Here is a 14,072-nt window from a genome sequence, read left to right as displayed (position 1 = left end):
TTTACTATTATTGGGGAAGTGATTGTTGGCAGATATGCCATCTTCCAGCTCAACCTGCCTAGATTTTTGCTATCCAACTTGCAGAAGTACAGCCCACTCAGAATTATGTGTCTGCTGCTTCTGGAAAAAAAAATGACTTTTGTAGCAGTAGGATTTGCTATAGAAAACATAAAGTGGATTCAGTTGATTGTGACAGATTCAGGTCATTAAGCATCCCTGTACTTGAGCATATCTGTAGAAATGCCTTCCTTCAGTGCATAGATATAGACAACACAAAGATATGCTCATTGTAGGTAAATCTCTATAATCCAAACTTCTTTTGTTTAGTGGTCAGAATGTCAGTGTAAATTCTGCCTTCTTTTATTTTCATCTCACAACATTTTCTCAGGGTGTTGGCTCTGATTTTAAATGAAGGGAAATGCTATAATATTTTAGCGTGAAATTCTGTCACTGGTGTGCATAATGTATTATAGATATGGCTTTTAGCCCAGCTTAAAGTCTTTCCTAAATATATGGATGCAAAAGCAGAAAAGACAGATTATGAATCTCAGTGTTTTCTTTTACTTTTAGATGTAAGCCTGGCTTTTTTAATCTGGATTCTGACAATCCTAGGGGATGTATTCCCTGTTTCTGTTTTGGACATTCCTCTGTTTGTACCAATGCCATTGGATACAGTACCTCCAAAATTACCTCCACCTTCCAAACGGGTAAGTTTAAACTTCAGTTTTTCTTGGATTAGATTATCATGCCCTGTAAACCATAATACTTTGAACACATTCATCAATTTATTTTCTTTTCAGCAGAAGAATTGATGTGCATTCAAAATATAACATGATATAACATACTTTGTGTTCCAGTAATAAAAATCAAGATACACTTGAAATCAATAAAATAAAATAGAATAAATCAATACAATAAAGTAGAGATTAGATCAAATTAACTTGCCTATGCTAACTTTAAATAAAGTCAGTTTGTTAAGCAATTAGGAGAATGAAACATGTAATTATACCGTAACAAGCTATAATCTTTTAAGTAGGTGTTATGTAATCAATTGTATTGTACAACTTCTAACTTTCAGCTTCAGTTGCTTCATAGCTTGACTCATAGTTGCCTGGTGTATAGCCGAGAACAGCTTTTTAAAAAAAATCTTTGCAATTCCGGAACTTTTTTAAATCAAAGTATAATAGCAAGTTTTGTTGTTGTTTTTCAGTTATTCAGTTGCTTCCAACTCTTAATCATTCAATGGGTATTAATTCATCAGGACTGTTAGCAATACTTGTTTGAATTCTTTTAAGGCCATGTTTATGTAACCATCTTCTTTTGCCATATTTTTCTAAGTGTCTTTCATTTTTCCAAGCATTGGAATCTTATTCAGGGACTCTTGCTTTCACATTATATTTCCAAACTATTTAAACTTAGCTTTATTATTCATTTTTTTAGTGAGCAGTCTAGTTTTACTTCCGCTAATATTGAGTGATTTGTTCTTTTTTCAATCCAAGGTATTCTCAAAATTTTCCTCCAGACCAATGCTCCAGTTCAGGAGCATCTGTTTTTCTTCATTCTGCCTTCATGCTGGTCCACCTTTCACAGCCATGGTTACAACTAGGGAAACTAGAGCCTTCACAATATTTACCCTTGTTGTCAGTGTGATGTCTTTACACTTTAATCATATGATGTCTAATTCTCTCAAAACTTTTCTTTCAAAGCGCTTGTCTCTCTTTTATGGTTATAGTCACCATTTCCATGAATTTCTGAGACTATGAGTTCAGATCTGCTTATTACTTCAGCTTCTTTTCTGCCTATGTCCATTTGGTTAGCATTGCCCATTAACATCTGAGGGCAGGTGTGTGTGTATTTTTGGTTAAAATTGAACAACAGACTAGCTTTGTGTTTTCTTCTTTCCTCTTCAGCAAGAGTTTAGTTGGGTCCTCGTCACTTTCTGCTATTAAAAGGATATATAGATGTTTCTCCCAGCAATTTTAATTCTGTTGTATGTTTCTCCTAATCAAATATTTCTCATGATATATTCTCTGTACAAGTTAAACAAACAAGACTGACAATTGGCAACCTTGGCACACTCTTTTTATCAGTGTGGAACTATTTAACCATTCCATATTTCATTCTAATGATTCCTTCCTGGTCAAGTAACCAATTCTTAAATAGCAGATGAGGTGGCCTGCTATCCCCTGAACCATCCCTAATTTGTTGTGATTTGCATAGTCAACAGCCTTAATGTAATTAGTAAAGCATCAAATAGATATTTTTTAAAACTTTTTTGTCCTATTCCTTATCCTTCGTATGTCACAATGTGATCTTGGCTGCCTCCGCTTCCATTAAACCCATCTTATCCATGTGGCAATTTTCATTTTATGAATTGTTGAAGTCTGGGTTGCAGCATTTTGAGCATGTGAGATAAGTGCAATTGTTGGGAACATTCTTTAGTATTGCTCTTTTGTTTTTAGCATATAAATGTTATCTTTTCCAGTCACACGGTCGCTTGTAGTGTTTTTTCCATATCTGCTTATCAACTAGCATAATTTTGCGAGATTTTAAACATTCTACCAGTATTTCGTCACCTCCTGAACATTTCTCCTGTGATTTCACTTTCCAGAATGTCAAGTGTTCAAACCTTTGTACATAGCATCATTTGGAGGATCTTTTTATATTAGGTCTTCCGCTGTCTCATCTCACTTTGTATCTTTCACCTAACAGCAGTGTTCTTTTTATTTTGTAGGCAGTAGTATCCATAAAGAGAACCAATTTGATATAGAGGTTAAAGTGCCAGACTAGAAACTGGAAGACCAGCTTGAGTCCTGCCTTAGACCTTGAGGATATAAATATTTCTTCAAGTAGCAACGAGAAAATCAAATAACTTAAAATTATTTTCAGAATTCCATTCTCTTCTTTTCAGAGAAAATTGATATACTGAATAGCAACCTGTGGAGAATGATTAGAGAGGAAGAAATGGCAGGTCTATGCTGACTGAAAAAAGACAGTTTGGTGTAGTGGCTAAGATGTCAGGGTAGAAAGCAGGAGATTGTGAGTTCTAGTTCCACCTTAGGCACAAAGCCAGCTGAGTGACATTAGACTCTCTCTCAGTTGAATGAGGAGGCAATGGCAAACTATTTCTGAAATCCTACCAAGAAAACTGCAAGGACTTTCCCAGACTGTCCCCAGGAGTAAGACTGACTTGAAGGCACACACTCATACAAAAGTATTCATGTAATACCAGATGTATTTCTTTATATTGTCCATTATAAGTACTGAATAGGGCAGTGGTGGCGAACCTTTTAGAGACCGAGTGCCCAAACTGCAACCCAAAACCCACTTATGTATCGCAAAGTGCCAACATGGCAATTTAATCTGAATACTGAGGTTTTAGTTTAGAAAAAACAACTCATACATTAACATCTTTTGTCTTAAAAGAAAAACACAATAACAAAGCTTTCAATGATACAAACAACTTTTTACTGAAAGGTAAAAATTTGCATTTGGCATGCTTTTGAATAATTAATGTGATTTTTGCTGTTGTATGCATGCTGATAATTTGTCTAACCTTGGCTTATACTTTGTAAGTTTGAGAGCAACACATGCAGCACTCAGGTCATCTGTTAGTCTGTTTCTGGTGTCGGATTTGATATAACTCAAAGCTGAGAACAGCGCGCTCGCTCCGGAGGCTTGTTTTGGCTAGGGAGGGGCTTGAGAAATGGCTTTTTCCTGTGAAAACATAGTCAAGGAGCGAGGCACGTGTGCCCACAGAGAGGGCTCCGAGTGCCCCCTCTGGCACGCGTGCCATAGGTTCGCCACCACTGGAATAGGGAAAAGTGTACGATCAGTTGATATCTTGATGAGTTCTCTCAAGAAACAAATTGTTGTTTTAACCCTTACCCATCATACCATTAGGCATGCATTCTTCACTCCACTCAGCATTATATGCTGCTAAATTAGGCAACTTTATTATAGAGTCAGCTGCCTTTGAAAATATTAAATAGTGCTCCTCTGAGACTATTGCGGCCTTGAGATTACAAACACTGACTCCCCTTAGCTTTACAGTTGTTGCAGCAGTTGTTGCATGTTTATGATGTGAACATTTGTTCAGGCATTGTGATAACCATCAATTATGACAGAGGTTCTTAACTTTTTTCAGGCCATAGAAGTTGTCAATTTAAAAATAGTCCTGGAACCTTTGATCAAGAAGCAAATTCCAGTTATTGAAAATCATGTTTATTTATTTAACTCTTTATTTAGCCCTAGGTTTCCATGAAACACAGTTTGAAAAACTCTATATTAAGCCACGTACCTCTCTCACACAATCCAGTCTGCACGACAGATAAAACAAACCCAAAATCAGATGTGTTTGTAAAGTCAAGCTCTGTTTTGATTTGTTGCTCCCAGATTAGCATAGGATTAGTTATTGGTTCATGAGTTTTGCTATCTGGTAAAACTTTTAATTTTGGAGTGGGTTTATCTGCTGTAGGTAAGAAGCAAAGTAAGAGAAGATGAATTGCATGAAATAATATACTGAACATGTGTAACCAATAAGCATAAGCCAATAGTTCTGCTCATAACTTGCAAATGGTGTGATTGGAAAAGAGTGGAAAAATGGAAATTGTAGCTACTTCATTGTACATATATAAAATTGTGGTTGATCAAATGATCAATAATAGTCCATTGACTAGACACGTTGATATTTTCTTTTCATTGCTACTTTGTGAGCAGAGATAATTTCAACATTTGTGAAGGAGACAAAAATACCAGATGGCTGAATTAGACCTGTTCTGCTCCAATTTACACTTAATAACCCAAGATTTTTATTTATTTATTCATTCATTTATCAGATTTAGAGACCACCCATCTCACTCACAGAGCAACTCTGGGCAAGTCTCTAAATATGATAAATAAACTCTTGTGGATAAAATCAAGTCTACTATCTATTCTTACCAGTTTAATAACACACACACTGGCAATTTCTATAATCCCTAAAGCAGGATTTTTCTCACTACATGGCTTGTGTAATAGACAGTTTTCAATCAGTGTTGAAATCTGTTTCCTTTTCATGATAGAATTCACAAAGCAAGTGGATATTCAAGTTATTTCTTAAACATATTAAGTAGAGCGAATTCAACTTTTAACACAAGATGGTTTCTTCTTGTGGCTTTCAGGAAAGGAAAACTGGCATGCAGAACAGAGAGATGGCTCTGAAATCTCCATTCGCTGGATACCTGAGACTCAAGACATATCCGTAATCTCAGATACACCTTTCCCCATCTACTTCATTGCACCAGGTACAAAGGAAGAATGATTATTTATACTCATTGACCGTGTGATAGGGCCATTCGTCAATGAGTAAGAAACTAGGTTAGCAAGGTTTATAAAAGATCTCTCCACCCCCAACACTTTACTCTGAAGACGCTGACAGTGGATCAGCGAAAGCTAAGTTTGTTTTCGTATTGTAAATAGTTGCTTTTATTGTTTTAATTTTTTTAACAATAAACAGCTGATTTATATTCCTCCCGGAGTTCGAGGATTGTATATTATTGAACAGATATGCCTGGGATTCGGATTTTTACAGTCATTAAGGACATAGACTATATAAGTATGTTTGCCAAGTATGTTATTTGAACATGGGTTTTGTTGCTTTTGTCTTAGGCAAATTCCTTGGAAATCAAATGCTAAGTTACGGGCAAAATCTGTCATTCTCTTTTCGGGTCGATAAGCGGGACACTCGCCTGTCTGCTGAGGACATAGTCCTTGAAGGTGCTGGACTAAGAGTATCTATACCTTTGATTGCTCAAGGCAACTCCTATCCCAGCGAGAACATTCTGAAATATTCATTCAGGTAAAGGTGTCTGTATTTTCTAACCTGGAAAATGTCAGGGCTGCCTGGAGGAAAAGATTCTGGTTAAAGCTCTTTATTTGCACAGCTTAAAATATTAGAACAAATTACTATAAATGAAATATTTCTTTATCTTAAATTGTCAAGGCATAGTGCAAAAGGAATGATTTTGATAAGTCCTTGGGGAATTAGAAGTTACTAAAATCTGTTATTTTGAAAAAAAAATACCAAATTGTAGTTCTTTAACTGCAGTTTTTAGAGATGCAACTCTTATCATCTTTTGCTCTGTGATAGTAATAATGTGGCAGAGAACACTATATTGAAATATTTATTTTCTTCTATACTTGAGAGGACAACTGATTTTATGATGGATTTAATGGTTATGTTAAGATTTTATTTTTAAAAATACTTGGGGCAGAACACCCTTCCCCCCGAATCAATTAATTATGTACAGCAGGGAGTGGAGAGTGCTACAACCCAGCCAAAACTAAGCACTTTACACTCTCATTAACTTTAATAGAGGATAAATAATATTTGCTATTGGTCTGCTGGTTTTAAAGCCATGCTGCTCTAAGCATTTAACTATCACTGAGTTTTCAGCTGAACATTCTATTAAAATCTTAAGTCCAGCAATTCAGCATTTCTTTTTAAGTTGATTGAAGCTTCAAATCAGTAAGGTTAGATGTGCAGGAGGGCTCTATGAGTGATATAGTTGAAAGCAGCAGTTGCAAATTGATAGTTAGGAAGCAGCCTTTATCTTGATTTTCCTCATCCTCCCTCCCCCCCCCTCCCACACACCACACACTATATGTGCTTTTAGCTGATCTCCCATCTAAGCAGTTTATATGAAAAAACCAGCTTGGTTTCAACAGTAAACTCAAGCATCTTTCTCTAGCTAGTCTCTTTCCTGTGCATAATTTTCTGTCCTATCCTGTCCTGGACATTGGAATGACTTTAGATGGGCTTGCTGGAAAGCATGGTCCCAGAAGGCAGGTTTTGCAGGCTGAAAGCAAACCATTAAAACAGAAGTAGACAACTCCAGGCCCCAGAACTACGTGTGTCTGTCTGTTTTAGAGTTTCCTTCATACAGAATTGCTAAAAATTGAAGGCATGTTTTCCTGCCCCTTTGAGCAAAAATAATGTATGAGTAATATAATTTCAATTCCACCCATCTGCAACTAAAAAATAATAATACTGACGCTACTTATGTCTGTGACATGACCTTATCTCCTTTGCATCTCTGCCACTCTTGTTATGGTCCCCATTATTTCTTTCCTCTCCCAAAAGGTTAAGAGTGGTTGATCAGGCTTGCATTAAAGGTATCTTAACATCCTAGTCCTAGGGAATGGGTGAGGAGTAAGTAATACACGATACATGCAGAAGTCTTGTTCAGACTCGAATGTACCTTCTGTCTGTTTCCTAACCAGCAGAGAGGGGAACTGTTTTTAGTTGATGGATTAAGAAGTGAAGCAAAATACCCCTGCCCTTACAAAGTATAGCCTACAATAGATTTGTTTATGACCATGTTGTTGGGTAGGTAATGGGTCCTCTGTTCAGATGACTAACTACCGTGTTTTCCCGAAAATAAGACCCAACCAGAAAGTAAGCCCTAGCGTGATTTTTCGGGACGCTCGTAATATAAGCCCCACCCCCAAAATAAGCCCCACTTAAGATTGTCAGCATTTAGTACCGTATTTCCCTGAATATTAGCCCTAACTGGAAAATAAGCCCTAATGCGTCTTTCAGAGCAAAATTAATATAAGCCACGGTCTTATTTTTGGGGAAACACGGTAGCAGTGGCTGTTTCCTATGTTTTAACTTGTGTTAGTCTGAAGTGCAAATGCGGGAAGTGATTGGGAAGTTGTGAATGTTTACTTGCCCGAGGACAGGGGAAGAAAAAGGCAAACTCATGTGGACTTTTTTTTTTATTGAACCCTAGCAGAAGAGAGAGATGCTGATACCCAATAATATAGGGCAAATCTTATTTAAAAGCAGACATTTCCACCACTCAAGTTAATTCTTTGGCATTTAAAACGGTTTCAATGTTACTTCCCTTTAGGCTCCATGAAGCAACAGATTACCCCTGGAGGCCTTCTCTCACTCCCTTTGAATTCCAAAAGTTGCTCCATAACTTAACAGCTATCAAGATTCGTGGGACTTACAGTGAGAGAAGTAAGTTGGTGATAATTGCTGAAATCAAACTGAATGAATGTCAAGAAATACCTTTCTTTGCAGTTGCACCTACTTTACAGAATTCTTGGAATGTTTGTAGTGTTTCTTGCAATGTTTTGTTGCACGACAAAACCATTTTGTTCAAACAAGTCTTTGCTTTAATCAGAAAGATGGATCTTGATTAGTTGGTTTTATGTTCCATGCCTGTTTCTTTTCTTTTTTTTTAAAAAAAAATATTGTAGTGTTAACTATTTTATTGCATAAATGGTGGCCCCACTCATTTATGGTACAATTTTCAACACACAAAGCCCAAAGGGGTCATTAGACTGAGAGAATGTGCATCCCTATCTTAGAGCATTCCTTGATTACAATCCTTCTAACCATTTCATAAAATTGGTCATACTAATATCTCCACATTGAAGAGTTGGGGTATTAGAATTTTTCACTTTTTCCTTACGATGCCATCCCACTTCATCCCTGAAAGTTTGCAGTTTGAAGGAGCTCAATATACATACTAGCTTGCCACCTATACCCAAAATACAAAACTTATCTGGGGCTTCTTAAATCAGGGTGATGAAGAGGTTGCCAAAAATATAGCACATGCACATATAGTTGCATTAAAGGACTCCACATACCTAAGGAGGAAATGACTTCACTCAAGGGAGAACAGAGAGATTCTGATATGGTTTATTTACATTCTTCTATTGTTAACATGTAGGCTCACCTAGGGTTGTGGCTGGAGCTACCACTCCAGAGATAAACAATTTTACATCAACAGCCAGCACCATAGAAGTTGTGGTGTACGTGAGGCACAGCTGTTCTTCAAGCTGTTCTGAGGCAGCAGTTACAGGGCAAGCCCAGTTTTGAGGAGGGAATCCAGTGCTGGTTGGGTTGAAAGCTAAGAGAGAAGGGGGAAGGAAATGCTCTTTTTTCTAAAATGCCTGGTTTTGCTGAACTTCCTCAAAGTGGAACATTAATTCAGCCCTGAAATACCAATCCATCTGTCAATCTGTAAAGGTGGGAGTTGTTCCAGGTTTTTTTTCCCTGAGGATATATGCAGAAGGAATGGTGTGTGTAAATAAGTTTCTTGCATTCCTTACCCACCCATGCTTTTACAGGGAGAACGTTTGGCTGGTTGCCACACCTGTGTGCCTCTCAGCCTTTACTGTACAAAGGCAAGACATCGGCCCACATTGGTATCTTGACATCATGGCTAGGCCCTGGTCTTAAAGTAATACTAACTCCTTGAACACCTTGCTTACAAATTAGGAACCAGATAAATAATTGGTTATGGGTTGGCAAAATGTTGTAATCCTTGGTTTTATCGTGTGCTACCCAAAGTCACTTCAGGTGAGATGGACAGCGTCTTACAAATAAAAGAAAATGTGCCCTATGCCCTTAACTTAATAACTCTTCTTTCCTTTCTAATTATAATTATACTGTGAATTTTTTAAAAAAATATAATAGAATATTCCATAATCTTTTATTTAAAACTATAGATTGGGATGGATTGATAAGTCTTGATTGATTATGAGGGGAGCCAGCATCATAATTCCCTTTTGTTGCTATCTAAGGCAAAACCTGGAGCCTGGCTCCAGGCCAAGAAATTATTATAGCATGTGGTTCATTTGTTAGAAAATAACCTTTGCCTGGGTGTTAATGCTCAAATATTAATAAGTTCACAAAATGTCTTGGATGGAAGTATATCACTGTGTTGAATGGGAACTAAGCGAATCTCCTCAAATCCTTTTTCTAAGGCAACAGACTACACTGGTTAGTTAACACATTGAAGCAGCACGTTAGAGTAGCACATTTGGCAGAGTGCAAGCATGACCTGTAAATCCAATGTTTTAACAATCAAAAAGACCCCCAATGATTTTTTTATTCAGTATTTTTGCCATGCAACTTTTTGACCAATGCGGAAGATACATTTTGACATGCAACCCCAATCATCTCTAATTCTGACACAATGAAGAACAAAGGAGTCAAAGTATTAGGAATGCACAATTATTCCTTGGGGTCTTAGAAACGAGTTTTACTTGATGCTGGATAAATGTACTTGATGCTTTAAATTATGACAGAAGTGTTGTTCTATGATTGTATTTTATTGTGTTGTGTGCACATGTGCATGTTTAAACACTCTGTTTATGTTGCTAAGATTATAAATCACTGGGAATCCTGGATTCTTAAGACATAGAAATGAGACATACCGTATATCTCATAGAAATGAGATATACCAACCAATTGGGGGGCTTATGTCAAGTTGAAACCCACAAGACAGACTCTCTGCTCCCCTCCCAGATATCAATTTAAAAATATGGGAGAAAATGCTATGAATAGTAAAAGAAGGTTATTGGTGGCACTTGAGATGTTGCTTCATGGAACTCTTTTCTCTTCTTCCATATCAGCCAGTTAGAAAACAATGCGGATGGGAAAGCTAGTAGAAAAAAATAACTTGTGGCTATGGCTGGAAACTCTGAACAAATCCAGTTCTGTAGGTTTGTGTGTCTTGCCTGGAAGCAGTGGAGCTGCTTTACTGTGTTATGGAGGCTGTCAACAACTTCTGTACATCTTACTCATCTTGATGACTTTTCTTTTCTTTTCTTCAGGTGCTGGGTATTTGGATGATGTTACTATCGTGAGCGCTCACCCTGGGTCTGGAACACCAGCAACTTGGGTGGAGAATTGTGTGTGTCCAGCAGGATACTTGGGGCAGTTCTGTGAATTCTGTGCCCAGGGCTACAGAAGGGAGACTCCAAATCTCGGACCCTATAGTCCTTGTGTGCCATGTTTCTGCAATGGCCACAGTGAAACCTGCAACCCTGAATCTGGTAAAAAGAATCATGGGGGATACTGTTGGTGTTAGGCTTTGTTTGCTCTTTGATGTCTTGGATGTAATTATTATCTAGGTCAGTGTTTCTCAACCTTGATAACTTAAAGATAAATGGACTTCAACTGGTGGGGGAACTCTGGGAGTTGAAGTCCACACATCTTCAAGTTGCCAAGGTTGAGAAATATTGACCTAGTCCTAGACCAGTGATGGTGAACCTTTTAGAGACCGAGTGCCCAAAAACTGGCCCCGCCCCATTCTACCCCCTGCCCGCCCCTGCTCCACCCCCACCCCATCCCCTGCCCCGCCTGCCCACAGGGCCACTCACCGCCTCCAGGACCCGCCGCAGATCGCCCAGGCAGCCCAGCAGCACCATGGCAGCCACACCCTCTGCCCGCCTCCCCGCAGCATCAACTGTGCGCGATGGGGCATGAAAGCAGAGTCTTTACGCTGCCTGGCTGCCATGTCTTTGGCTGCGCTGCTTCGCGTGGGCCATGCTCGGGGGCGACTCTCCTCCAGGAGGGCTGCTGGTGGGGTCGCGGGGGAGGCGAGGCTGGGGCAATGGCATGTGTGCCCACAGAGAGGGCTCCGAGTGCCACCTGTGGCATGCATGCCATAGGTTTGCCACCACTGTCCTAGACTATCACCTTAAATGAATGCCCTACTAATCTAATATTCTTTATTTTAGTATGTAAATGTCATGTTCCATTCTTTTTACGCATAAAAGCATGTTGTTTTATCTACTCCTTTCCTTTGTCTGCCTCTAAAACAGAATATTGTGCGACCTCAGAAGAATCTCTGAGTGTGAATAGCTGCCCGAGTGTTTCAGCCTCTGGATGACAAGCTTTCTTCTCTTTACCCCCAGGAGCATGTGACTGCAGAGATAACACTGCAGGTCCTCACTGTGAGAAGTGCAGTGATGGTTACTATGGTGATGCCACCACAGCCACCTCCTCAGATTGCCAGCCATGTCCATGCCCCGGGGGCTCAAGCTGTGCTGTAGTTCCCAAGACCAAGGAAGTGGTCTGTACCAGTTGTCCAGCTGGAACCACAGGTATGCTCTTGTTGAGTTCTCATTATGAAGGCACAGCTTTGGCAATCTCTGTTGCACTGCTGGATAGAGGAGTAATTGAGAGTGGGGATACAAAGAGAAAGTAGTCTTATGAATTTGTTCTATGTTTTTTTTCAGCAAATTTTTCCAAAATTCAACCATACTGAATCTCATTTTTATGCAACAAACAAGCAAAGGAGAATTATTTGAGTAATGATGGGAATGGCAATATCTGGATCGATCATTCTGGAAATGCAATTCCTATGACAGCCCTGGAGCTAGGGCAATCATCTGGACCAAAAACATAAACATAGGAGCTTTGCCCAGTTTCTTTAGGCAATCCTAACTCAAATTACTGGATGAGGCAGTGTCGTTAATAACAACTCTTCCTTCCTTCCTTCCTTCCTTCCTTCCTTCCTTCCTTCCTTCCTTCCTTCCTTCCTTCCTTCCTTCCTTCCTTCCTTCCTTCCTTCCTTCCTTCCTTCCTTCCCTCCCTCCCTCCCTCAGGGCAAAGAATTTATTTCCCCAGCAGAATTTCATACTTGACCCTGGTTACCCGTTCAGTACAGAAATCAACCTTCGGCCCATTAAAATGAAAAAGCTCAGTTTCAAAAACATGTATGGCAGGTTTCCAGGAAAGCATAAGAAAAATAGCATTTTAAAAATGGGCTCAGTAAATGCTTGGACCCATTCACCATTACAGCTGGTGGAAGAAATTACACTCCTTTTTCCTTTTTTTATATTTTTTATGACTGAACAATGTCAGAATTGACCCCAAGGAATAAAGAAATTGGCCAATCTTGGCAAATGTGTCACTCTTGGAGGAGGCAGCTTTCAGATGGTTGCACAGAGTGTCTGTCCATGACCCAACTTGTCTGAGTGGTAAAAGTAAATACAAAATAAACTTTGCTGTGCATTTCTGAATGCTGGATTTATTGAGGGTGTGCACAGTGTTCTTTATTTTTTTCCCCTTATCAGTCTGAACAGCCGTGCTTCAGGCCTAAATCCTGATTTCTCTGAAGGCACTTTGTTTCTCTTTTTTTATCTCTCCTATCAATTGATTGCTACGGTAGATAACCTAACCTAGAAGCTATGGATTTTATAGAACGGTGGCATTCAGAGCTTAGCGCATGCTTACACTTTTCAAAACTTTAAATGGGTGATCTCAGTCTATAAATGATCCCGTTTTGTATAGGAACCCTATGCACTTACTGTAAAGAAAACCTTTTTAAAAAGTGGAAAAATCCATGTAACCTAATGCATATTTGGAAGCTATTAGGATAAATATTCTATGATGTAAAACAGCGGCTCCCAAACTTTTGGGTACCAGGGACCGTTTCGGTGGAGAAGGGTTTTTTCACTGACCGGAGGGGGTGTCATTTTGTGTGCTGCCTGCATTCCATGGACAGGGCTTTGCTTGTTTGCATGGCCCAGTTTCTGACACACTGCAGACCAGTGCCGGTCCACAGACCGGGGGTTAGGGACTCCTGATGTAGAGCAAAAAGCATCCTACTAAATATATGATAAATTGCTTCTCCTTTTATGTACTTATTCCCGAAAGATTTTTGCTTCCCTCTTAGATTATAAAATGAATTGTGCTTTTCCCTCTTAATGTTGCTATTAAGTCTTGTTTCTTATATCCCAGCTTTCCCCAAATTTGACACTTTTCCAACTACCCAAATTATCAGCAGTAGCTCTGCTAGCTCAGAAATTCTAGAAGTTGAGGTCTGCACATTTGGAGAATGCCCAGGTTGGGGAAAGGTTGTTTAAGGAAGTTCCTTTGAAACTTTACTGAATTGTGTTGTTAAACTCTGATTTCCATTTAGCCTTTGAGCTTTCCATTCTTCTAATGTTTCTTCTTGTCAGATGATGGTTTATGTTCTTTTTGCCTTTTCTTTGTTTTTGCTCTGCTACTTATGTCTGGAATTTGTTACCAGCTATAGCTTGGTCAAAGTAAGTACACTCCCATTTTCAAACAGCAATAAATTTATTGGTTGTTCTATGCAGCTTCTGCATGTCACTTGAAGTCCATATCGCATGTCAGTCTATCATTCCCGTCTCTTCCCTTCCCTTCCCGTTATCAATAAGAATAGTTTTTAAAAGAAACTTTCTGTATTTCTGTATTTTATTACTCAGCGTTTCCTTCTATTTCTTTTTGCCATCACCATCACCATCTTCAGACC

The 14,072-nt window shown here is 38.9% G+C and overlaps 1 protein-coding gene across 1 annotated transcript in view; it reads left to right on the top strand.

The window, feature by feature from the left end:
* LAMC1 (laminin subunit gamma 1) overlaps positions 1–14,072 on the top strand; it is a 142,559-nt gene that overhangs the window by 101,296 nt on the left and 27,191 nt on the right. Inside the window, exons 8-13 of the mRNA XM_029283565.1 lie at positions 571–707; positions 5,163–5,285; positions 5,650–5,839; positions 7,896–8,008; positions 10,618–10,839; positions 11,704–11,892. Of these exons, the coding sequence (XP_029139398.1) occupies positions 571–707; positions 5,163–5,285; positions 5,650–5,839; positions 7,896–8,008; positions 10,618–10,839; positions 11,704–11,892 (974 nt within the window). The remainder of the gene's footprint in view (positions 1–570; positions 708–5,162; positions 5,286–5,649; positions 5,840–7,895; positions 8,009–10,617; positions 10,840–11,703; positions 11,893–14,072) is intronic.

This window comes from Protobothrops mucrosquamatus, unplaced genomic scaffold (assembly GCF_001527695.2).
Source record: "Protobothrops mucrosquamatus isolate PMUCROS unplaced genomic scaffold, P.Mucros_1.0 scaffold140, whole genome shotgun sequence".
Classification (NCBI taxonomy): Eukaryota; Metazoa; Chordata; class Lepidosauria; order Squamata; family Viperidae; genus Protobothrops; species Protobothrops mucrosquamatus.
Note: the sequence above shows the minus strand (reverse complement) of the source record. Positions and strands in the feature narration are given on the sequence as shown.